Below are 27668 nucleotides of genomic sequence, written 5' to 3' on the forward strand. Positions count from 1 at the left end.
CCTTTTAATGCAGTAGTAATAACTCTTTTTAGAAACAATTTTGTTATTATTTAGGTAACATATTTAAAGGAAATGTACTTAATGCACTTGTTCTGTTGTGTACATTTACACAGTGTATAGTGGCTGCCAATGATTTGTGTATACCTGGTATTGATACAGTTACAGTATTTATTATATAGGGGAGTATCAGGAATTTCCACAAATGTGGTTGAAACTTTCTATACTTTGTATGTCTTGCAGTTACTTTTATCTGCAGGCTATTCGTTCATGCAGGAGCTCTCCAACCATGAGGAAAGTTGAGAAACTTGCCTCAGGTGGCAGCAGCCTGCAGGTTACCAGGGGTGGCAAAAAAACTGCTCCTGCTAAAATTAAGAGTGGAAATTCAGTTTTTTAAACTTCAGCTCTACTAGGGGAAAGAGCATATCTGCAACCCAACCCCTCTCCAACTCTGAAAAATGAAGCATCACTTCAGCCGCCTTTAAACTAGTATCCATACATGCAAAAGTTAAAGGATTAATCACAAGTCTTGTTTGAGAGAATAGGAAATACAGTTGCAGAAGTCCAACTTAACAATGTACAGTATTATAGCCTGGAATTGTTCTCCCCTTGCTCGGGATACTTCTGTTTAGCCAAAACAGATAAGCATTCTGAGAAACAAAATGGAAGGAAATAGCTATGAGTGTGAAGCTTTTTTTTCCCACTGCAACATTTGAAGCGTCGGACTGGGCCAGCGGGACACTGGAAAAACCCCGGTGGGCCCCGATGGCCCAGAACCGGTAGACATAGGCAGCGCTCCTGTCCTCCCCTCCCCCTGCCCGATTGCGTACACATGAAGAAGGTACGCGTAACTAGGGCAGAGTAGGCTGCAAGTGCTCCATGTGATTATGCCGCGCACATGATGGTTCCGGGTCACAAAGTGTGGAAGGAAGTTCATATTGGTGCTGTTCTGCAGGATTGTAAGTGCCGGGCTGTCCTTCCCTCTCCCCGTCCGATCGCCGATACACACAAAGCAGGTACGCGCCACTGGGGTGAAGGGAGAGGGAGTCTGGTGACTGGGGTAGCGGGGGCCCTGACACTGGTGGGGGAGCGGCGGGGGGCCCTTCTACTTGTGGCTGCAGCAGGGCCCTGATGTGTCAGTCCCAGTGGGCCCTGCCCCCCCCAGTCCGACCCTGAACATTTGTTGCTCCTGTATATTGCTTATATACCACATTTATATGTTTGAAACCCCCCTTTTGATTAATATATTTTGTTAATTGTGGCTGAACTACTGTAGAACAGTTTCCAAACTTATTATATGATAATAATGCATTGCTGTGGATATTCATTTTGAAAAAGCATTGCCATTGTGTGACAGCTTAAAAAATCCAATCAATACCTCTAGCACTTTAGGAGCTGGGCAACAGAAACAAAACAGAATGAAACATTTTCATACTAAAGGAGTCATTCACTTTTTGAATGATAATTTCTTAGACTTCTAATTAACTGTTTTTTTAATTGGTATACATTTTTTATTTATGGTTGCTTTATTGCACTTCATATCAATTTTAAACTGGCATCTTCCAGCTGCCCCATTGTAACTGTTTCCCTGCTCCTTGCTAATCCCAGGTCAGTGACTTCTCTCTGACAGGAACATGTGCCATAAACTAAGGTGCCATTCCTTAATGATGCATACTTGTTACTTGAAATTATTTGCAAGGTCACCAACCTAGGTTCAGCAAGGAGCAGGGGATTTTAAAATGCTTGTAATAAAAAAACTATGCATTAACTTCCTTTCTTCTAATTGTAATGGATACCTTTCTGTTTTCTGAAAGGACTTACTGATTAATATGGCATCAGATAAATAGTCAAATGGTCCTATATTTGTGCCTAGTGACCATATCTTGTTCACGTTCGAGTTAACTTTTATTATGATGTAGAGAGTGATATTCTGAGACAATTTGCAATTGTTTTTCAGTATTTATTATTTGTGGTTTTTGGCCTATTTAGCTTTTTATTCAGTAGCTCTCAAGTTTGCAGTTTCAGCAATCTGGATTTTAGCAACCATGATTTTAATAAGAGACTGGAACATGAATAGGAGATGACCTGAATAGAAAAATTAGTAATCACAAATAGCAATGACAATAAATTTGTAGCTTTACAGAACATTTGTAACCCCCATTTCAAAGCTGGAAAGAGTCAGAAGAAGGCAATAATGTAAAAAAAGAAATAAAAAAAACAAATGATGAAGACCAATTGAAAAGTTGCTTACAACTGGCCATTCTATAACATACTAAAATTTAATGTAACGGAGAACCACCCCTTTAAGTATCTTTTCTCCAGTGTAAAAAGTCCCATAATAGATTCTTATTATCTGTTACTTTAAGGGTCGAATTAAGGGTCGAATATCGAGGGTTAATTAACCCTCGATATTCGACTAGGAATTGAAATCCTTCGACTTCAAATAGTTGAAGGATTTAGTGCAAATTCTGCGATCGTACGATCGAAGGATTATTCCTTCAATCGAACGATAAAATCCTTTGAATCGAACGATTCGAAGGATTTTAATCCAACGATCGAAGGAATATCCTTCGATCAAAAAAATTTAGGAAAGCCTATGGGGAAGGTCCCCATAGGCTAACATTGACTTCGGTAGCTTTTAGCTGCCGAACTAGGGGGTCGAAGTTTTTTTTAAAGAGACAGTACTTCGACTATCGAATGGTAGAATAGTCCAACGATTTTTATTTCGAATCCTTCGATTCGAATTCGTAGTCGAAGGTCGAAGTAGCCCATTCGATGGTCGAAGTAGCCCAAAAAATACTTCGAAATTCAAAGTTTTTTTACTTCGAATCCTTCACTCGAATTTAGTGAATCGGCCCCTATGTGTTTTACAGAAGTTATACATCAGTCCCTACAGAAATGGGCTAAGCTCCCTATCATTCACTAGGGTCAATTTTATCAGGACCCAATTAACCTGCCTGAATATTTTTTAGAGTGTGGAAGGAAACAAGAATACTCTGAGGAAGCCCTCACTGACACAGGCAGTACAGGCTCCTTGCAGATGTGCATAAGCCAGAATTGAATTCAAGAACTCAGCATGGCTGAAGTGCTAACAACTGATCCCCTATCCTACCCAGATCTTCCATTCCCTTTATCAGTTTAGTTCTCTCATACAATAGTGTCCTTTTTGAATACTTGACACCAAGGGGCCCATTCACTAAGTTCAAGTGAAGGAATAGAGGAAAAAAAACTTCGAATTTCGAAGTGTTTTTTTGGCTACTTCGACCATCGAATGGGCTACTTCGACCTTCGACTACGACTTCGACTTCAAATCGAACGATTCGAACTAAAAATCGTTTGACTATTCGACCATTCGAAAGTCGAAGTACTGTCCCTTTAAGAAAAAACTTCAACCCCCTAGTTCGCCACCTAAAAGCTACTGAAGTCCACGATTGATTATTCCTTCGATCGTTCGATTTTAATTCGCCAGTCGAATATCGAGGGTTAATTGACCCTCGATATTCCACCCTTAATACATCTGCCCCCAAATGATTAATTTCCTGAATGCAAGTGCAAGAGTAGTAACTGGCATAAAACTGCAACAATGTCAATGGGTGTCAATGGGTGCACAGCATGGCACTTTAAGGTGCAAAGCAGCCCTATACTTAATGCCTGTATACAGAAGGCTCGTCTGTCCTTGTGCTCCTGGCAGACCCTTGCACAACATCTACTATAAATGATGTGAAAGCTATGGGGCATATTGAATCTGGATCAGAATCTGATAGGGGCAAAGAACAAAATGCAAAAACTGGGTGCACTTTGCACCCTGCCGAACAATAATAAATGTGCTCTTACAGTCCATGTGCTCTAACTGCAGTCCATGGTCTAGTCGAGCTATATATGTGCTTTATGAAGGAGAGCTTTCTTGTCCCATTTTATTTATACAACTTTTAATACAGGACAATATCTTTCTAAATGCACTGTGCACAAGTACCCTAAGGTCCATGTCCTTAAAATTTCCTGTGTTAGGCATGCAAATCCCTCGTTACCAAAGTCATATTAATACATGATGTCATATATCTTGCTAGCAGAACAGTTCTGTGACTGGCATGTTAGTGCAGAACTATGATACTGTTATAACAACTAACAAAAGTTTGAAGGCTTGGAAAGTTAGCTAGAGGTAATGATACTGATGTACAGTATGAGAAGTGATGACCCCTTTATTTTCCATTTCAATATGCAGCATTGATATAATTATTTGTCTTTGAATTGACTTATGTACAGTATTTATATGTATGGGATGCCTTATCCAGAAAGGTGATAAGGGATGGTCATCTTTCATAGAGTGCATTTTAAACAAATCTGTTTTTTTAAAACAATTTCCTTCTTCTCTGTAAATCTCTGCAAATAAAACAGATGTAAATCAGGTGTATTTAATTACAGATCCCTGGAAAACCCCATGTACCAAGCATTCTGGATTATAGACCTCATAACTGTACAAGGATTTTTAATTTAATTAATAAAAATTATTTATAAACGTTGGCAACTATGACATTGGCTATAAACAGCAGTCATGCTAAGATAAAACCTATTAGTGAAGAAGCTTGTAGTATTTAACACCTGCTATCTAAACATATACTGTAGCTGTGAATATGTTTCACAAGCCCAGTGAACATGTCAGGACTGTTTGTACAAGACACTTTCATTTAGGATATGCTGCTGTGCCAAGCATTATATTTAGGAGTTATGAAAAGAAACCAAAGGGCCAAGAGCATAGTGAGATACAGCATCAAATATGCACATGCCAGCTCAAAAAGTTAATTAGTTGAAACATTACTATACAGGGGTGGTTTCCTTACCTGGGTACTTTGTCATCTGTCAGTATCCCTACACCACTTGTATTTGTGCACATTATTGCTTGAGATAAGTGTAAAATAAAGTTTTTCACTGTGTCATTATTAACAACAAAATCTGGAGTAAACAAAGCCTAATCTGTTTACCATGGAATGAATAAATGATTAAACAGCATTGTTAATTAAGCAAAAATAATTTATTAATTATATATTAAATGTATCAAGTCTGAAAAATGCAGACGCACCATTCTCTAAGACAGAGAACATAAAATAATGGAAAATGTCAAAGTACTTTCATCTGGAACTAAAACTCATATATAATTGGTAGCTGAGGTTTCTGAAGTATATTTAATGCCCCTCGGCAAGTGTAGCCGGTAAAACGACATTTCTTTTGTAGTCTTTGGGACCTGCTTTTTCTTCTTTGCTGAATTTGTTTCTCACTGCACTGATATTTGCTGATGTGGTGTTGACATGTCCCAAGAATGTGTAAAGTATTAGACTGTTGATTCTGTTGCAGGGTAAGGTGAATTGAAGCATGCTTCTCTTGGCTGTCTTGATTTTCCTTCCCACTTGCTCTGTATAGCCAAGCCAATGGATCAGCAATAGCTTCAGCAGCATTAAGGTTGTTAGGAGAGGTCACATTATCTTGTTGTGGATTTAGAACTCGGCCCTTGCAACCCATGAATAATGATCTGGGTTTATGCCAGTTTTTACTCTTGCTTCTGGCTTGTCCTTGCTTCATCAGGTCTTCTGTCAGTGAACTTGGTTGAGCAAGAGTTAGAATTGATTTGGCATACTCCTCAAGTCCATTAGACAAGTGAACATCATTGCAAGGTCCTTCCTCATTTATGGTTGGCAAATGTTCTACAGTAATTAAAAGGTGGGATCTCATTGCTAGGGGGAGAAAGAAAGAGTCATTAGAATTATTATTAGGCACAAAGTTCCAGTTCTAATATAAAACAATAAAAGCACTTATCAATGAATTCATATTTGAGTGCATGCTAAATAAGTTGTCTAAATTTATTTAGAATAAAATATATTTCATTACATTCAGTAAGTATTTCAGTTAGCCTGTTATTTATTAAGTTATATATTTTCTAATATGATAAAATGAATGTTAAAACTACATTCCCCCGTTGTTTCCCCCCTCAATACAACTGGCTAGAATAACTCTACAATAAAATGTATTTTATACAGGTATGGGACATTTTATCCAGAATGATTGGATTTTCTGGATAAGGGTTCTCTCTGTAATTTAGATCATCATACCATAACCCATCTACTAAAAAAACATTTAAACATTAATTGAACACAATAGGATCAAGTACAATGTACAGCTTTATTATTACAGAGAAAAAAACTGTAAATGTGAAATATTTTATTAAAATGGAGTCTAGGGCAGATGGCCTTCCTGTAATTCAGAGCTTTCTGGATAACAGCTTTCCCAAAAATGGATCCCACACCTGTATTCCTGTCTATGTATTTCTTTTCTTTGTTTTACTTTTTTTTTAATCAAATGTTCTAAGGGATGTTGCTTATTAAAAGCTATCATTTCTAATGAAGATATTATAGACAGAAGCCCTGGAGTAAGCATAAATACACATGCAAGATTTACTTTTATATTTTACTTTTATCCTTAATGATAGTTTTGCTCTCCACCACTGAAATATAAGAACATGGTGGCTTGTGATCCGAGAAAGTTAATACAGGTATGGGATCCATTATCTGGAAACTTGTTTTCCAGAAAGCTCCGAATTACAGAAAGGCTGTCTCCCATAGACTCAATTTTATCAAAATAATCCAAATTTTAAAAAATATTTTATATTTTAATAATTTTCTCTGCAATAATAAAACAGTACCTTGTACAAAGGTAAATATAATTAATCCTTTTCAGAAGTAAAACCAGCCTATTGGGTTTATTAAATGTTTACAAGATTTTCTAGTAGACTTAAGGTATGAAGATCCAAATCACGGAAAGATCTGTTATTTGAAAAACCCCAGGTCCCGTACATTCTGGATAACAGGTCCCATACCTACACTAAAGATTTGTTAAATAATAATTATAACATAAAACAACTATAATAATAACTATCAGTTATTAAAACCTTCTCCAGCATTAGCATTACCGATGTATATAAATTTAGCAGGGTGAGGATAGTAGTGGTATCAATTTGTTTTCAAAAACTGCGCAAGTGGCCCACCAATGGGATCTTTGTCCAGGGGCCCACTTGTGTCTTATTGAGGTTTTGGGTTAAGAAATGGAATTGGCGAATTATGCTATGCTTGACTGGTGGGGTTGTTAGTGGATAATGTGAATTCCTTTTTAAATTTAACATATTGTACACTGGATCTATAAAATGTAACCAGAATACATACACTTGGCTATAAGAAGGAATCTTACCTTCTGGTGCTTGTTTGATTCACAGTTGCTGTATGTTGGTCTTTGGTTGCTTTGTCAGCGTCTGTCAGGGTGCTTCTGTTCAGCCTCTGCTTGTTCCATGCCTTTTTATAGCTCCTTCCAGCCACGATTAGCCGAGTTTCCTAATATAGCAACAGCTGTAAACGTGAGTAAGGATGTGAGAGGAAGGTGATGTACCCAGTGGTGTAAAGGGGGGGGGGACTTCAGCATCCTACTGCCTCACCAGCATATTTGCTTTTCATTTTTCCTCCCAGCTCTGGCCATCTGTATTTTGAACATTGAGCTGTTAATGTGCGGAATGACACGTTTTCTCACAAAGCCTCAGGATGGAGAGGTACAGCTAAGGTCATACATACATACATCTTCTGTCACGTTGTATATGTGGCTGCACAGCTCTGATATATAACTAAGTAACAGGAAATAAATGACAGACTTTGGCATAGCTGTTGCCTTTTCTTTTTATAGAACTATGCCATTTTGAAATAGATTTGTATTTCTGATATTTTTTTCTGGGCTGAAACACAGGTAAATACATGTTTGAATGCAGCTATAAATAGATACCCAATGGACTTATAAATAGATACCTAAATGTCAGAGTTTTTATTAAGCTACTGCATGAGTCACTATGGTAACACTATGAAGACTGGATCAGATCTTCCTTTAGAATTCTATGCTCTGCAGTATGAAATGTGTCAGCCCTTTGACTAAGAATTGAAATTATAGTCAAAAGTCATTATCTATTTTTTGTTTGCTTAGATTGGTGCAGAGAACTAATAGAACCACATAATAAGGGCAATGTCACATATAGTGGGTTATTTATCAAAGGTCGAGTGTTTTCTGATTTAAGAAAAACTCAAATGGAAAAAACTACAATCAGTAAATTTGGATGTAAAAACCTGAAAACTCAAATTAATTTTGCAAAGAAAACCCCTCAAATCGCTCTAAATTAATCTAGTTTTCAAGCCAAACCCATCAAGAAAACCCGAACATCACAAAGGATACAAACATCTTCAAATGTTAAAGGGAACTCTGCCATTGACTTCTACATGACCTTGACAGGTTTTTAGCCTGAGTATTTTCGAGCTATTTCCAGGTTCGCGGTATAATTAATCTAAAAAAAAAATCGAGTTTTTTTTTTAAAAAAAATAAAAATTCAAGTTTTTTTACTAATACTACTACTACTACTACTAATGATAATTTTTCAGGTAAAAATCAACTCAACCTTTGATAAATAACCTCCATTTGTGTGCAGTAAAAGGGGATATCTTGTATAAATGATATTAACATTTGTGGGTTCATAGTTTCTATAATTATTTAGTGGAGAAGCGAGGGTATATGAACTGCTATTAAACAGTCCAACTGTGCTCACTAAACTTGAGGAACCAACTCCCTACCTGAAAAAAATGGAAATATTAGTATGATTGTCTTCTTTTTTTTTTCATTATTTTGATAATTTGCATCTGTGTGTGTGTTTAAAATATGTGATCTTGTGCTCTTATTGGCCTTGTGTAGGAGAGGAAGCAAAGTGCAAAATATGGGCACAAACCATTGGGGAATGTAATAAAAGTTGCAAAGATCAAAACAATTAGCACAAATAAGAATAAAAAGACTAATTTTGTAATGTAATACTCTTCCTTCAACTTATTACATTGCAAATTTTAATTGTGCATTGCGAATTTTAATTGTGTTTTAATTGTGTTTTAATTGTGTGTAATTAGTGCTTGAAGGAGTCAAATGTTTAGGAGCAAACATAACTTTTTCAGTAATATGTTTTATAACACTCACTGCGCACTGGCGCTAATTATAACATTTGCAAACCTTCTTCCACTGTCAGAAGTGGTCATTAAACAGTATCCGTGTTCGGAAAAGCTATATTAAATTTGCCCAAAGGAAAATTTGTTCGCACAAAGGCATAACTTTTCGCATTGCGAATATTTTTTATTACAGTCCCCCAAATGTGTTTTGTACTCTTGCATCCTGTCCCACACCCAGTGCTTCCACCATGAATACAGCAGTGTTTCAGCCATGAATAGTAATGTCCCAGATGCAAGCAATGCAATCCCAGATTGCACTTTCATCTGGGACATAATTAGATGAGCCCTCTAATGTGTTCTTTATTTAAAGAGAGGTACTCCATAACTACAATTTATGTATGAAGATAATTTAACAACTTTGATCCAAACACCCCCAAAGCTAAGCATCCTAATATTATTCTAGTGATTAAGCTTTTTTATCATTATTTGTTTTGCCAGTTTTTTACTATATTGACTTGACATGACAGACATGTTGAGCTGTTTTTTTTTACATATTCTTTATTTGGTTTTTCTTTTTCAAAAGGGTAAAACAAAGACAATATACAGAAAGAAGAAAACATAAAATAATAAGAATAATAAAAAATTAGAAGGGTGAGACCCCTGGTAGCATTCACAAGATGTATGTACAGTCAATGCAAGCAGTAGTACACAATAATTGACACCATCTCGGAAACAGCATAAGTAGAACCCAGTAACATCATCTTAATCAGTGGTAGCAAGGGTCATCAAAAGAATAAAAAGACAAGGGTGGATCAGTACATCACAATCTAACAGATCCTAAAGATGCAACAACATCATCATCACGATCTATCATCTAGTTCACAGAAAAAAAGAAGGTCACAGATGCAGACATTACCCATTCCATGAAGGAACATCATACAGCAGCTAAAGCACGGGTATAATCCAGGGAGGATTTGAAAAGGGTCCAGGATGCCCAGATTTCAATATACTTGGTAGGGGATTTGGTTGTGTATGAGAACAACTCTTCCATACGTTGTATCAGGTTAAGTTCCACTACCCATTCAGCCACTGCGGGCGGTCTAGTACTCTTCCATAATCTAGGAATGACAGTTCGAGCTGCCGCTATTGCAAATGCAACAAAGCCCTTAGGTACAATTTTCAACTGAGTAGTGGGGGAAGGTATTGTTAGCAGTGCTAATGAGGGATCAGGTGGGATATCTAACCCTACGACCCGAGAGATGAGCTGGAAGACTGATACCCAAAAGGGTTGCAATAAAGGACAGCCCCACCAAATATGTGTCATATTCCCTCTCTCCACGTTACATCGCCAACATAAATCGGGCACCCCTGGGTAAATACTATGTAGGGTCGTGGGGCACCTATACCACCTGGTGAGAATCTTATAGTTAGTCTCCTGTGCTTTGCACGCAGTTGCCAGTTTGTGAGTAAGGATAAAGGATCGTTCCCAGTCTTTGACACTAAAGGAAGTATTAAGCTCTCTCTCCCAGTGTGTTTTAAATTTAAGATCTTGGGTACCTTTCAGCTCCAAGAGTATGGAGTACACCTGCGCTAGAGTATGGGCAGGTTTCAATTTAGCTAAACAGAGATCATCAAATGCCGTACCGTCCGCCAATAGCAAGTCTTTCTCCGGATGTGTTTGAAACCAATGGGTTAGTTGATGGTGCATAAACCTCTGTGCAAAGGACTGCGTGGGGGTCTCCAAAATATTTTCTAGGGTAGCCACTCCTGTCAAACTTCTCACCTTGATAAAGGGATAATTCTCCCTCTGTCGTTTAGCCAAGAAACCCTTACTAAGCATACCCGGCGGAAATGCTGGATTCCCAATCAGGGGTGTCATTGGTCCCGGTCGAACCGACAAGGGTATCTGTCGTATGAGCTTGTCCCACGTCAATAATATATTGTATATAGTTATGGGTAACATCGAAGTGTCTTGTCTATCTTTGGGAATAATCCAAGGTAACGCCTCTAAAGGCTGCTTCACCTGAGACTGTTCTATCTGAATCCAATCTTTTTGGTCCCGATAGTGAAAACAGTCAACCAGTCTAGTGCAGGTTGCTGCTTGCCAATAAGTATACAGGTCGGGTAAGCCTGCCCCTCCATTCTGTTTGCGCCTGTGCAATACTGACATTTTGATATGGGGTGACTTATTAGCCCAAACAAATTGTGTGATGAGTTTATTGGCTTTTTGCAAGATAGTCATTGTAGGCGGTGTGGGGAGGGTCTGGAAAAGGTAGAGAAATTTTGGTAGGATTATCATTTTGATAAAGTTAATCCTCCCAAACCAGGTGACTGGTCAACCCTTTGTAGGTCAGCCTTAATTTGGTTCAATAATTCGGAATAATTGAGTGTCGCAGCTGTGGAACTGTCGTGAGGGACCAGAATCCCGAGGTATTTGAGGGAATTAGGTTGCCATGCAAATGGAAAATTTCGTTGCAGTCTGAGTAGATCGGGTTTGGACAGAGAGACATTTAAGGCCTCAGACTTGGTCATATTAATTTTAAAATTGCTATAGAAGTCGAACCTGTCTAATTCTTGCATTAGTGGAGGGATTGAAAGAAAAGGGGATTTCACATAAACTAATAGGTCATCTGCAAATGCAGCTGCTTTAACCTCCCTGTCACCTATTGTCACGCCCTGTATCAAAGTATTATTCCTGATTGCAGTTATCAAGTGTTCCATTGTTAAAATATAGAGCAAGGGGGACAAGGGGCATCCCTGGCGCGTTCCATTCGTGAGGGAGAAGGCTGTCGATAGAGTTCCATTTATCCTGATCCTAGCCGATGGGACTGTATACAATGCCATGACTTTAGATATAAATGACTGCCCCAGACCAGTCTGAATGAGAGATTCCCTGAGAAATTTCCAGCTTACCCGATCAAAGGCCTTCTCCGCGTCCGTCGATAACAAGATAAGTGGGATTTTAGGCCTTTGAGCATATTGGAGAGCGGAGAAGGTCTTGATGGTGTTGTCTCTCGCTTCCCGACCCGGGACAAACCCCACCTGATCAGTGTGTATAAGTATGTTCAGCAAGGGCTTCAATCTTTTGGCCAACATCTTGGCGTACAGCTTTGTGTCAACATTCAATAAGGAAATGGGGCGGTAGCTAGCGCAGTTTGTCGGGTCTTTACCCGGCTTGGGCAGTACTGTTATGGTCGCCTCCAGGAAGGACTGGGAGGGAGGTGTCGTGTCAGAAATGGCGTTAAATGCTGGGAGGATAACCGATGCTAGGGAGTCCCCTAAATGTTTATACAGCCCTATGGAAAAGCCGTCCGGCCCGGGACATTTTCCCTGGGGGGTAGAGGAGATGGCCAGTTTTAGTTCCTCCTGAAGGAGGGGCCCGTTCAGTGCCTCTAGTATTTCTGGATCTACTAAACGCGAATGGGTGGTTGCAGCTATGTAATCCTTCAGTTGTTGTTCATCAGGGAGGGGGTCCGCCTTTAAGTTGTATAATTTAGAGTAATATTGAGTAAAAGTCTGAGCAATCTTATTGGTATGGTGGGTGGATTGCCCCTCAACTGTTTGGATGGTTTGGATATAATTTACATTCTGCTGCTGCTTATACAACCTCGCCAATAGCTTACCACATTTATTGCCCCAAGCATAAAATTTCCCCTTGCCCCTCTCAATGTATTTGCAGTATTGGAATTCGGCCAAGTCCTTAAGCTCCTGCCTGGCTTGTTGAAGTTTACCGTACGTTTCAGCATCAAGGTCAGCCTTGTGTGTGGTCTCCAACACATGGATCTGCTGGAGTAATTGACTATACCTCAGTGTCCTGGCCCTCTTGAGTCTAGACCCGTGTTTAATAAGAGTGCCCCGAAGCACACACTTCAACGCCTCCCACCTCGTCAGCGGGGTCGTGTCGTCCCCTTCGTGGTCTCGCTGAAAATTTGTTATGGTTTGTTTCAGATCAGACATACAGTCTTGGTCCCTCAATAAGGATTCGTTAAGACGCCAGGTCCACTGGCGAGTGGAGAGGTCAGGAATTTTTATGTCTATAAACACGGGGTTGTGATCGGAATTAGTTCGCGGTCTAATGTCGGATAAGGAGACCCAGTCTAGGATGTGATGGGACACTAAGATATAGTCAATTCTGCTGTATTGATTGAAAGGGGGGGAGTAGTATGTGAAATCCTTGACAGTCGGGTGTTGGATTCTCCAGGGATCAATAAGCTGGTACTTATAAAGAACCTGTTTGGCCTGACGTAAACGGTGGAATGGAATGCTAGACTTGCCAGTCGAAGTGTCAAGGCGGGGGTTGAAAGCCATGTTAAAGTCCCCTCCCACAATGAGCTGACCTTCTATAAACCCCTCTAAAAGCAATAACATTTGTTCCAAAACTGCGTCTGTCCTGTGTTCGGGGCATAGCAATTGATGATCGTTAGAACAGTCCCCTGAATTTCTATTTTGATGGCTTGTACGCGCCCAGTGCCATCTACTTTCGTATCTTTCACAGTGCAGTTACAGTTTTTATGTATTGCTATAGCCGTACCCTTACATTTAGCGACCGGGTTATCATTACAAAACCAGTTCGGGAAGTATTTGTTGGATAACTTGGGCCTATGCCCTACCTTAAAATGAGTTTCCTGCACTAGGAGTATATCAGTCTTATCTCTATGCATCTCATAAAGTAGTTAATGGATGTTATCCGTAATCCTGCCATAAGGACGTGCTGTGAGGAACAAAACCGCCGAGGTCCAATACACCTGGAGCGAATTGCATGTCAGGGAAGCTTGTGATCTGATCCAAAAGGAAGAAAGAAAAAGAAAAGGGGGTGCATTTCAAGAAAACACATATCAAAAAGACAAACAAATCTAACTGTAACAATATTCTCGTATTTGTGGGTACCTGTCCCACATGTGTCCTAGGGGGGGGTGGTGGTCCGTCACCTGCCCTAAGGGCCGCATAGAAAACTCTGGTGTCGTAGGGGGTCAATAGAAACCTAAACGTAATTGGACGGGTGCCCAAAAAGAACAGAGGTGGAAGACATAGAGAGCAGCAATCAACTTGCAAAGAACAAAAAACAGTGAAAGAAAGGTATATGAAAACTCTATGTCCATCAACCATACGAGCAAAACTGCTCCATAGTAGAATGTCCATACATTACCAGGTCATCGGAGATTAGGCGTAGAAGGAAACATAAACCTGTAACTGTATAAGAGTAACTGTTGAGTCAATCTGAAACCATGAAGGCTGTTGGTCTCGACCATGCTTCACTGGACTCGCAATAGAATCGATCATCTCAGATCCTTCACTACGACATCACTCCGAAGCCGGCCTCGCCGTTCCAGCCGCAGCAAATCTCCAGGAGTCCGGTCCCTTCCACGTAGGCAACGTCATCGGGGGTAAAGAGAGCTGCTTCAGAAAGCCTTCTAGATCCGCCGGATTCCTCAAAGTGGCGGGTTTGCCCTGGTGGAAAGCTGTTAAGGCAAAGGGGAATCCCCACTTGTATTTAATCCCCTTCGCTTGGAGGACCTGCAGCAATGGACGCAACGCCCTCCTCTGGGCCATTGTAGTCCTGGATAGATCTTGGAAAAATCTGAGCTTAGCTCCATCAAAGTCAAAGTCTCTGGCTAAATTAGCCTTCGACATGATTCGCTCCTTCTCAGCATAAAAATGAACACGACATATAACATCTCGCGGAGTGGGAGCCTCTGGCATTAGCGGTCGCAATTCTCTGTGTACTCTATCAATCTCGATATGAGTTGTAGGAGGCCTACCCAGTAGTTGATTGAAAATGCCTTGCACCGAGGGCCTCAGGTCCTCCGGACCAGTGGCTTCAGGGAGCCCTTTAATGCGGATGTTATTGCGCCTTCCCCTGTTTTCCTGGTCATCTAGGTGTTGTTGCAGGAGATATATCTGCGAGGCTTGAAAAGTTACTGTTTTCTGGAGGGCCCCAACATGATCCGACTGCGCGGATTGAGTTTCCTCCAGTGCCTGGACCCGACTGTTAACTTGTTGAAAGTTCTTATTGAGATCAGCCAATTCTGTTCGCAAGGCACTCTCAAGCTTGCACACCACCTGGGTCAGGTCTGCTTTAGTGGGCAGGCCGGTGAGTGACTGCCGGATCGCTCTCAAGTCCGCCGTCAGCGCTGCTTGGTCTGTGGTACATGGACCGGCAGCCGCCAATCCACTGCTATGCTGCGTCACAGGAATCGGCCCAGACTGCATATGTGCGGGGGTAGCAGCCCCGGTGCCCCTTGGCGTATAATGGCTATCAGGCCATGGCGGGATGGTAAACGCTGGGCTGGGCAGCGCTCCAGTAGTAGTATCGCCGGGAGTGCAGAGTAGGGGGTTGCTTGGTACGGTACCGTTAGTGGCGGCGTTAGACAAGTGCCCCACAGGCGTGCCGTCTCGGGTGTGTCCGGTTTGCCAGTCTGCTCCGTCTACCGAACTCCACGCCGATGCACTGCTGTCTGGGGTGGTACGCGGGGCATCCGCCCGCGTACCGTGTACTTGTGCTTGGATGGTCATCTGCCGCTTACTGTTGTCGGCTGGCGGGTAAGGTGCAGGCGTGGTTACTGTATCTTCCTCGTTCATTTGCCCCACTCCAGCTGCTTCGTCATCAAGGCCTCTGGTCCAAGATGGCCGACGCGGGTCTGCTGAGAAGTCGGTGCAATTGTCTTGTGCACGGAAGAAAGATGCGATATTACCTCTGGGAGAGTTCCCTTCAGGTTTCTGCTTCGTTTAATGTCTCCGCTGCCTAGTCATTGCAGCTTAGGCACCCAGAAATAGGATTAATTAGACCCCTTTACACAGAGCTCCTGCTACATGCGTGCTACTCGGTTCAGCGCTAGGCCCCGCCCCCATGTTGAGCTGTTTTTATTATATTAGATCAAGTCAAGTCAAGTGGATTTTATTGATCATTTACGTGGTAAATAGTCATGGAGTCAGGTAAACGTAAAAGGGCTGAAATAGTCTCCCTTTATTACATGAACAATACTATAAATGCGCAACTCTCAACTCTCCTTTCAGAAATCTTCACTATCTACGTGACATCCCTTATTTTGTTCTGCAGTTAATAATACAGGCAAAAGTATTGTGAGAGCACAATGGTTTCTAGTCTAGTCACTGGAAACTTCCTCTGTACAGTTCATTTACAAGTGTTTCTCACTGGGGTGTGATTTTCTTAAACTTGCAGCCAATTTTTTTTTTTCCAAAAGAATTTGATTGTTGGAGTGAGCACATAACAGAGTGACCCCAGATTGACACGTAATGTCAGAAGCAAGCGTCTAGATACAATTATTCCGGATGAGAACTCAGCTTAGTCATCACAAAGCATAATGTGCAGTATAACACGTACTGCAAGGGCTTTCTGAAAAGGTCTTAAACTCCTGGTGAGAACAATTCATAGAGAAGTAAAGCAAGCAAATCAAAGTGCTAGCACAAAAACTTCAATATAGTGAAAATTGTGGTTAGAATTTCCTACTCACCCACATGTGCCAACAGTTCTATCAAAGGGGTGGTTCACCTTTTAACTTTGAGTATGTTATAGAATGGTCAATTCTAAGCAACATTTCAAATTGTCATTCATTCATTATTTATTTTTTATATATATTTTTTTAATGATTTGCCTTCTTCTGACTCTTCCCAGCTTTCTAACAGGGGTCAATAACCCCATGTATACAACAAATGCTCTGCAAGACTACACATGTATTGTTCTTGCTACTTTTTATTACTCATCTGTCTATTCAGGCCCTCTCATAATATTATTCCAGTATTTTATTTAAATCAGTGAATGGTTTCTAGAGTAATTTGAACCCTAGCAACCAGATTGCTGAAACTGCAAACTTGAAAGCTGCAGAATAAAAAGCTAAATAACTCAAAAACCACAAATAATTAAAAAAAATGAAAACCAAATTCAAATTGTCTCAGAATATCACTCTCTACACCATGCTAGAAGTTAACTAAAAGGTGAACAACCCCTTTAATATTTTATCACCAAATTTTAAAAATTAATATTCTATGTCTACACAAATGCACCCATGTGCTACACTTAACAAATAATGTAGATCTGCTGTATGGTAGAACAAAACAAAAATAAACTAAAGCAAACTATAAGTATAAATATTAACAGGAAGGTTGCTATGAGTTTTCAAGCTCCCAGTGTTACCTTTTCCCAACAGCACATAGAATAAATATCACATAAGTAGCCTGGAGAGGGGACTTACCCCTGGCACAGTCTCCCTTGTGCAGTTTTACACGCCCCCTAACCCCTCCTTAATTGAAGTGGTAGCAGTCACTCAGCTTGAAAGTTCCTGTTCTGCATGACCACAAAAGTGCATAGAGTTCACAGGGCGATACAGTTGTGTTAACTAGCTAGGTTATATGGCTGTTGTTATTTTGCACCTGGTATTCCATATCTGCCTCCAGCAGGTTTTCTTAACTTACAGTATGTGACGGGATCTAAAAAAAATGCGTGTCCATATTCCTTTTGATAGAGTAAAATCTATTCTTACAATATTCAATAGTAATTACAGCTAGCTGCATAATTAATTCTACAACAATTCTTTAGTCAAAAAGCTGGGAATAAAGTTAAGAAACGCTTGCTGACGACACCCAGCAGAAATTTTATTTTGGTCCATTTTATTTGTTTGATCAGATGCACATCTGTGCAGAGATTTTATTTCTCTGTGAAATCTTAAACACAAATGGGATAATGCAATAAAAGGTTTGTGCTACCTGCTGATTCTCTGCTATTGGTTACTAGAAAAGTAGCAACTTTACACAGTAGCATAGCACTGTATTTTTCCCCTTTGTTGCATGGCTATCTTCACCTTTTTTGTTTTTCTGAGTACCTTTGTGCCCTCCAGCAGCCCTGCAGGAATGAAATATTTTTCAGTTTGACTAATTTCTGAAATAGCCTGTTTTTGTAACTACAGCATGCAGCATCCCTTGTAAACAGAGCTGTATCGGAGCTGGTTCAGAACCAGAAAAAGTAGGAGTTGGTGAAGTGGGAGAGAGAATGGGAGAGATCAGGAATTTTGCAGATATATTAAGGTTATAGAATTCGGGATGAGCTATCAGGCACTTACCTAGGGGCGTTTCTGGAGTAGGGCCATTGTGAGGTGGCTCAGCCCCCTCCGTGCTGAGTTTTGTTTTTTTGTGCCGGAGCTGCTCAAAGGGGACGCATCACTAGTGCAGAAAGTGTAATCGTGCTCTTTGCAATACAAGAGATGAAATTCTGATTTATAAATCAGAATTTCAGACTCTTTAAGTTACCAGGAGAGGCTTTTTGACACCCCTGGTAACTTGCAGTCTGCTGCCCATTGAGGCAAGTTTCTCAAGTCGCCTCATGGCAGCAGCGGTGGTGCAGAACACAGTGGCATCAGCCATTTGCAAGCCAATTTACTCCTAGTGTGGAACAGTAGAAAAATATGTTCCATATTGTCTTTGTAACACCTCTGCATGAGAATTGCAAAATATTTTTATTACCTCTCCACCAATTATATTTATATATTTTTACACTTTAAATTCATAGTAGTAGAGTTGCCACTTGATGTTTACTCACTAATCACTTGTGGTTTCTAATATTATTCTTGCATTCATTATTATTTTACCATGTAATGAACTTTTCAACTAGGAGGGAGGAGATCTTGTGGTGGAAGGCCTTCTGAATATCTCATGGGGTTTGCGACGGCCAATCAGACTACAGATGCATGACGATAACGAGCGGATATGTTTCAGCCCCTCAGAGCCCTGGAGGCAGGAGTCACTAAGAAAAACCAGGTGAGAGAACTTGAATGTATGTTAGATACGATGCAGCAGAAGTGGATTAGCTTTTAAAGGAGAAGCAAAGCTCCAATCCAAGAGGGGTGCCAAATGTTAGGGCACCTCCTAAGGATTGTAGTGACTTATCTGACCTGGGCCAGCACTCCTGTTATCAGAAAACTGCACAAGCCCAGGGAACTTGTGAGTGAGTGCTCCTCTTCCTTCTTCTTGTTTCTTCAAAATCCAGAGGCTGACGCACATGCAGTAAAGCAAAAAAGTTGGCTTTTAACTCAACTAGGCATGCACGCCCACATGAAGGAAGAAGGAAGAGGATCTATACTACATACAGAATCTACATGGGATAAACAGGACCCCATACCAGGTCTGGACTGGGAGTCAAAATAGGCCCTGGCATTTAATGTACACAAAGGCCCAAACAACCCCTGCCAGATAAATAATTACTGTATATGGCATCTTACAGCAGCTAATCATGGGGCCCCATATTACTAAGTTAGCAGGCCCCTGAGGGGGACCCATGATTACTAATCATCTAAAGATCTAGGTAATACAATGTGTTTTGTGCATAGGACACACATTATTGCCCACCTTGACGGAACAATATTGTAAGTTAGAAAAGTCAATAGCTTTTGCAGATGGCCTGCGTGTAAGGGAAGCCCAGTGGTAAGGTGGACTGTCTGGCAGGAATGTGGGTAATTAAACCAAGAATTGTAACTGGAAGGGGCAGAAGAGACAGAGAACATGAGGTGCTGTTTATAAATCTAATTCAGTGGACCAGGGGTGCTACCAGCTGCCTCAAAACATTTGATTGATGCTGTGCAATGTTTTTGTGGCAGCACAATAGGTTTGCATAATGAAGAGTGAATGTAATAATGAAAATATATGTAAAATATAATATAAATAAAAATATATGAAATAACAAGATTTTAATTGTTAAATATGTTTGGCATTTGCCTAAGAAAAGAAATTTACATATCACACAGTTTGCCTTTAAGAATTGCGTGCTAGTGAATACTTCAATATAACCAACAGGGAAGCTGTAAATTAATGTAATGTTACTCTGTTTAGTATTACAGTATTATTAAGCTGTGACCTAGTATTTTGCTTGGTAACCGACCCAACCCCAGACCTATTTAAAAGTTTCTTCTACATACAGTACATACGTCCCAACTGTCCCATTTTTCATGGGACAGTCACAATTTTGACAGCTCATTCAGCAGTCCCAAGTTTCTCTTTAATATCCTGCACTGAACAGCCATAAAAAGATACAATGTTTCTGAATTAAGTTGCACCACAAGAATAGGGCTCATGTGTCATTTGCACAGCGAACACCAGAAATAATGCCAACAAACACAGGATATGGAACAGGCAGACTTTGAAAATGTTTGGTACACTTGTGTCTGATTTGCAATGAAGCATACATGCAGTTGCGCTAATTTGAAATGCTTCAAGGATCCCATTAGCACTATATAATCTTTTGGCCCACTAGCATTTCCATTGTTTGTTTCCCCTTTTATTACATGCCTGTTTGCAAGGTGCAAGGCACAGAAAACAGAAGCATTAATTATAATTTGTAATTATAATTACAATGTATGGGCTCACTATCACTCCAGCACTTGCACCCCTGCTCATGGTAAGTTATTATTACTATTTTTTATATAATGTCATTGTCTCCTACAGATGACACAAACAGAAGACATAATAACTTATTCCTACAAACATTGACTTTGACATCTTACTGAAGATTATATTTTATGGTTCATAGTATTAAGGAGAACAAGGAGAGGGCCCTGCTCAAAGATCTTATGGTGAAGGTCTCCAAACAAGCTGATCTTTGGCTGATGACCAACCATGTGTCAGGCCAAATCAGCCTGATCCAATTGGCCCCTGGACCAAAGATAGGATCCTAATACAGGCCAATGCAGACCCATCAGTAGAAGACCCACATCAAAGTGCCAATGCAGTCCTAGTCCAATAGTATTTTATAACTTGATAGCTATAGCTCAGGAAAACAAACAAGAAACTATCATGCAGCAGGGGCAGTTGTAAATGAGCTCTATTGTCTTCTATGTTTTTCTGTAAGAGGTTTTAGATCTTTATTGAAATAAGCATTTACAAAGTAAAATAAGAGCAGACCATACAACTTCATATATGCTAAGGAAAACTTGTAATTAACATGAGCTTTCATGCACCTGTTTGCACATCCGAAAATAATCGATCATGTGAATTATATAAAGCGCAGTGTGCCAGTCACATTCTGGACATGTGGTCATATTGATTTGCTGATTATTTCCTTCACACAGACTCTTTTATTGTTTCCTATACCTTGTGCAAGCTTGTATTTCACTGCAAAGGTTATTGATATTTTATCATTTTGTTTTTTAAAATATCTGAAAGAAAACTGAAATTAGCAGAGCACAACTAATGGAAAATGTTATTGCACTGTGTATACAATAATGCTATTGCATTCTTTTTTTGCCCATCCAAGTTTTCAGAAATTGAGCCTGTACTTGCCTCTAGTGCTTACCAATGGATTAGATGCTCACTCATGTTGAAGCTTGTTAGTATAGGTCCCAGAGTTTATGATCAACAATTTAGAAGCCATTTACAGACAAAACAATTTAGAGTGAGTTCAAACACAGGGTGAAAACTGGGCCAAAACCTAGATATGCTGAATATATACATATTTTAACTTATTTTTCAACCTGTGTGTAAGCAATACGGGGGTGTTCAGTGTAACTTGATAAATAGTAATAGAAGTGTGGATAAATGGTAATAGAAGTGTGGATGCAATATACTCCCGCATCACTAGAGGGAGATAGTGAGTCTAGAGGTATAAAAAGGGGACCACACCCTGGTTTTATGGTCTTAGTCTGGAGGGAATGGGAGAGAACGGAAGACTGGAAGATAAGAGATCTGAAAAAGAAATAGAAGCAGGCTGAGGGTAGGTAAGAAGAAGTATAGCAGTCACTATATCAAGGGTCGAAATTCGAATTCATGGGAGAATTTTCAAAACTCAAAACAGGAAGGCAGCAAACAACTCCAAATTGAACCCAGGACCTCTCCCATTAACTATAACAGATTCGAGTTTTTAAAGGGCCAGAGTATGATAAATCTCGAAAATTCAAATTTTTTTAAAAAAACTCGAATCGAATTTTAACAATTCCCTAGTCAAATTTGACAGTTTTGGCCATAAAAAAAATTAGAAAATTAAAATTTTTACTTTGATCCTTGATAAATCTGCCATTGGTGTCTGAGCTAGGATAGTGAACATGGGCTGCCTAATGCCTCAACAAGAAGGGTAATGGGAATAGTGCCCTGGGAATTTACAATAGTTCTTCCATATGAGGGTGGTATGGACAGGATCGCCATCAGAAATCACAGGGCCCCATATGACAAAATTTCCTGGGCCCCCTGGGCTGCGCCCACCGCAAGCCCCACCCCACAGGTCCGTCCTCCCCACCCCACAGGTCCGCCCCCCACCACACACCACCACAGTAAAAAGCAAAAAAAATATTGGTGGCTAGGGTTCCCACATGTTAAAAAAAATAAAAAGATATTGGTGGTCAGGGCCCCCCATAAAAAAAATTTGTAGCCAGGGCCCCCCCATTAAAAAATATTGGTGGCTAGGACCCCACATGAGGAAAAAAAATTGGTGGCCAATATTGGTGGCCAGGCCCCCCCCCCCCACATTATAAGAAAATTACCGTCCATGCCTTCCCGAAGTCAGCAGCTCTCAGAAAGATGGGGGGGGCTGGCTAATCAAGTAAGTGTGGCGTGGCCGGGCCCCCCTTACCCTTGGGGCCCCCTACAACTCTCCCCCCTGTCCCCCCCTGATGGCTGCCCTGGGTATGGACGTCAAATGCTCTGCTGTGTGATAAATTCCATTGGTTACTGCAAATTGCCCATATTGGTTTATGCGAAAAATTTGTATTTGTACCTTATTATTGGATAATGGGAGAAAGCAATAGGTTTTAAAATCTTAAGACTGTGTAAGAGGAAGAAACTAGCCCTGCGTGTGTTTACATGTACTTCATGTTTTCATAATTCCTACCTTGAATTGCATTTATTTGTTGCACAGGCCAGAGATACTGCCAGTGGAAAGCCCATACGACCCAGAAGAACTGAATAACAATACCAATAGCAGAAGTAAGTAAGAAGGCAGAATATGGTACAATTGAATGTAAATGAGCTTCTATTTTTTACCTAGTATGCAAACACAAATGAAACTGCGTGTAGCATTTGCAGTTATCACTCTAGCTTGATAGGCAGACTATTCTACTCAGGGACGGATTTACATAGTGGGCGCTCCTAGGCCCACTGCTGTTTGTCGCCCCTGTCCCCTCCCCTTTATTTATGCAAATTTTCATTATCTGGTCTGGAGCAATGGGGATTGGTGCACAGGAAATTTATAAAATCATTGTATCTCCAGCGCATTCCCAGTGTTTTTAAACCAACGTGGGTGTGGTTGGGCAGCATGCCGCTCCCCCTAAAATCCTGCCACCATAGGCCCGGGCCTAGGTAGCCTTTCCACAAATCCGGGCCTGATTCTACTACCTGGAATAATTACGTTACAGATGTAAGTGAGGAGGAAACCCCACAACTGAAGAGGACAAGAAGCGATGCCAGTTTTGTCCAGATGCGAACAAAGCTCCGAAGCCCAGGAGAAGTGCAGAAACTGAAAAGTAACAGGTTCTCTATCAATGGTCACTTCTACAACCACAAGGTACAGGAAATAGTGATTTGTTTGTACATGAGTCATTCATATTTCTACTTGAACGTATTCTCAGTAAGGAACATATAAGGAACTTAGGTTAACATCCCACTCAGTATAAATTCTAACCTGGGGATAAAATTAGGGTTGCCACCTTTTCTGGAAAAAAATACGGCCTTCCTATATATTTATCTTGTTCCCCTATAAATAACATTGGGATCACTCATAATCTTTACGGCCAGGCCAGTAAAACACCGGCCAGGTGGCAACCCTAGATAAAATATGCTAAGCCTTATTAACTATTGTTAGCATCTTGTAAGCATTGACCAAGAGCTAGAGCAAAAAAGGAGTGGTGTTGCTCCCTCTTAGAACTTACAGCATGTCAATTATACAATAATATAAAATAAAATTGGAAAGGTCTATTTATTCATTTTCAAGGTTGAGATTGTCCCTCAAGCAATACCATTATTTGCATTATTTAAGAATAAAATGTGACAAAATAATCATAGTATTTTAATGAAATAATTCAAATATTCAAAACAATGCCTTTTACTTTATCCCAACTTATATATAATTAATCTTCTTTTCTGAAGGCAAAACAAATTGCAGTTAAACATATAGAAATCCCCAAAAAATATTCATACAAATTTGTATAACAACACCTTTCCTTCCTGCACCCAACGTGTTTCTTACCTCTTCAACCAAGACTGCAGCAGAGAATTCAGGTTTGCAGGCAAGACCCAGCAGGCTGAAGTGAAAATATGCAATATGTAACACTAACCTAGATCTAATGCATATTCATGTGGTTGCAACATTATTTTTGGTTAACACACGGAACAATCTCCATCTTTGTAGTCTATTTGAATATTATATGCACTAAGACATATTAGAACACAATATACTTCCTGATTTGTGTTGAATAAACTCACTGGGATGTGATGGCTTGGGGCCATTTTACCTTTTATTCCTCATTGAGAAGTATTGCAGTTTTATAAATAGGCATGGGATCTGTTATCTAGAAACCCGTTATACATAAAGCTCAGACTTACGAAAAGGTCATCCCTCACAGATTCTATTTTAATGAAATAGTTCAAATATTTCAAAACATATTTATTTGTAATAATAAAACAATGCCTTGTACTTTATCCCAACTAATATATAATTAATTTTCCTTACTGGAAGCAAAATAAATTACAGAAAGTCCCAGGTACCAAGCAGTTTGGGTAACAGGTCCCATACTTGTATTATATAATAAAGTATGAGTAAGTTATGCGTTTTTAGATTTTCTAATACTTCCTATAACTTTTCTACCACCATCCTGTCTTGCTTTCTATCAGACCTCTGTGTTTACACCAGCCTATGGATCAGTCACAAATGTGCGTGTTACGAGTAAAATGAATACATGTCAAGTCTTGAAGCTGCTGCTACGGAAATTCAGGGTAGGCTGAGTAAATATGTGGAATTAAATGTAGAAAATATGACCAGAAAAGTAGATTATTTCCTACGAATAAATATTGGACCAAAGAAATATGTATATTTATTTTTCAAATTATTACTTTTAGAAATTAATTGCTAATAGCAAATATTTTCATTTCATCTATATGCTTTACAGCAAAATAGACATTGTTTTTGTTTTTTTTTACATAATAATGCCTGGCGATCAGATGGTCAGCTTCAGTCTGGGGTATCCAGGACCCACCAAGGCTGTGGCTCAAGGGCCTTCCTCCCAATGTTTGTAATGTTATCACCTTCCTCCTATGTCGTTTATTTTACACAGCATGATATATAGGCCTCTGTGTGTGTTTATGGCATTAGGAGTGCACATTTCACATTTCTTCTATCCAATACCCAGAACCTTGTCCTCTCAAAAAGTAATTAACGTAACACTCCTGAGTCATTTTCTGAGTGCTTTTGAAAGGTACATTATTTTTTTCAATAGCAGTTTTTTGTAAACATATTTCATTTAACCCTCTGGTGAGCAGCTGTGCCAAAACCATAATATTAGCAGTCTAAAACTGTTAATATCTATAAAACCTTTTTTAACCCAGGGTTTTCCAGAAAAGGTGCATAATTTAAAATACCGTGCTTCAGCATAATTAAAACATAAAAACATTAGGAATGTTTTGCCACTAACATGCAAAGTTATATGCTAGCAAAGTTACTTCTAGTATAATATAATAGCTAATTACTAATGGAGAAAATAAGAATGTTTTGCTTAAATCCGAAAATGTCATTCTCATATTTCAGAACTATCCAGATCATGAGCCTCTGGATATCTGATCCCATACCTGTATTGCAAAAGTGCTCAGCAGAGATATCTCAGCAATTCTACATTATTACTGTAGATTGTAAGCTCTTTAAGGTTTGATGCAAATTGCTGGACTGATTGTCCTTATCAGGTTACCACAAAAAATATTGTTTTTTCTTTTCCTGAACTATAGATAACACAGTACAACATATTCTATTGTCCCCACAGAAAACTGTTTAGCTTGTTACAAATCACTTGTGTTGCATGATGCTTAAATTTGCAAATAAACATGTCCATCAGGAAGCAGCATTTTTTCATCAATTCTCTTTTTTGTTTTTTTAATGCAGGTGGAAAACAGTCCTAATGAATTTGCACTTTATTTGCTTCATGAATCAGGGGGTAAGTTCAAAAACACAAATGATATGTTAAAATAAATATTACATCCTGCAGCGTTTTCCTTTGATACCTTTAGGTGAAAATACTGCTTGGTGCCCTTTGTTTTTTAAATCAATCCTAAAACTAGTTATTAAAGAGATATGAACAATAGAAATTATCTCTTTTTTACATCTATCATAATATTGCCTTTGAAAGCAACTTATAGCTTTGCCATAAAATATCTGCCGAATGTTTTTACATTACCTAGCTGATTCCCCCATGTTCCTTTATGAGGGGGCTGCCATATTTGTGCAGCAGTAGTCCCTTCAGTAAAAAACGATCAACATGATTTATTAACTTTTAATGTACATTCATATTTTAAAAATATTTTAGTGTAACTATACTATTAACAATCACCCTTAAATTATTAGGGGGAAATGGAACATGAATTTCTGTCATTCATTTTGCACTCTGAAATATGATTGTAATCTTTTCACACCTCATTGATTCCTGTGGCACTCCAGCAGCACCTAGACATTATGTCTCAGTGACAAATGTATGTTGTGTTTTTTTATGTTGCCAAATCAACTTCTTTTGAAATATTTCCTTTATTAGAAACCCTGGGAAAATAAAATACAGGTAGTTCCACATACCAATTTAGTAACAGCAGCAAAGGTGTTTTCTGTTGCTAAAACATTAACCAGCAATATTAGCCAATCAAGCAGATCTGGTAGTTTATGGCCAATGCCAAATGGGGTTGAACAAGAAGCACACAAGAATGTATTTCGGGCAGGGCCGTACCAGGCTGGCCGGGAGCCCTAGGGAACCCGGCCAGCAAGTCCAGCCCCCTGTGTGTGTGCCCCCTGAGCGATGGAGGGAGCAACAGAGGGAGGGGGAAGGGCTGAGCAACTGAGGGGAGGGACGTAGAGGAGAGCGACGGAGGGAAGGGAGGGACAGCAACGGAGGGGAGGGTGTCAAAAGGGAACTGGGACTGGGGGTAGGCAGAAGACAATTTTAGAGGTAGCTGCCCAGGGCACCCTTATTATTACACCCTAGGCAGCTGCCTCTACTGCCTACCCCTAGTTCTGGCCCTGATTTTGGGGGCTGAAATCTGCATGGCTGCACCCAGGCCAACACAGTGGCTCTGACAGTGTCGGACTGGCCCACTGGGAACCAGGAAAACTCTCGGTGGGCCCAGGTGTCAGTGGGCCTCTTGCTTCTAACAATTTGACCTATTTCATGATAATTTCTTATTTCTTTATGGGAACAAAGAGGCTTTATAATGGAATAATAAAGTATAGTATGTAGAGAAAAGAGACTAGGAGAATACAGAGTTTGAGTTAGGAAAGGAGGTATAATAGTTTGGAAAGTGTTAACATATAGAATAATAGTTTAATAGGCAGACACGAGGAAGTGTCTCGTTTTCAGGAGGGTAAGATGTAATAGGGTAAAATAGTATTCTCTAGGGCAGGGGTCCCCAACCTTTTTTACCCGTGAGCCACATTCAAATATAAAAAGAGTTGGGAAGCAACACAAGCATGAAAAAGTCCCTTGGGGTGCC

The 27668-nt window shown here is 39.9% G+C and overlaps 1 protein-coding gene across 1 annotated transcript in view; it reads left to right on the forward strand.

Annotated features, from left to right (window-relative positions):
- Nucleotides 1-27668, forward strand: part of rassf4.L (Ras association domain family member 4 L homeolog) — an 82611-nt gene that overhangs the window by 48586 nt on the left and 6357 nt on the right. Inside the window, exons 5-9 of the mRNA XM_018225624.2 lie at nucleotides 18625-18770; nucleotides 22852-22919; nucleotides 23348-23496; nucleotides 24822-24923; nucleotides 26080-26131. Of these exons, the coding sequence (XP_018081113.1) occupies nucleotides 18625-18770; nucleotides 22852-22919; nucleotides 23348-23496; nucleotides 24822-24923; nucleotides 26080-26131 (517 nt within the window). The remainder of the gene's footprint in view (nucleotides 1-18624; nucleotides 18771-22851; nucleotides 22920-23347; nucleotides 23497-24821; nucleotides 24924-26079; nucleotides 26132-27668) is intronic.

The sequence above is a fragment of the Xenopus laevis genome, chromosome 7L (genome assembly GCF_017654675.1).
Source record: "Xenopus laevis strain J_2021 chromosome 7L, Xenopus_laevis_v10.1, whole genome shotgun sequence".
NCBI lineage: Eukaryota > Metazoa > Chordata > Amphibia > Anura > Pipidae > Xenopus > Xenopus laevis.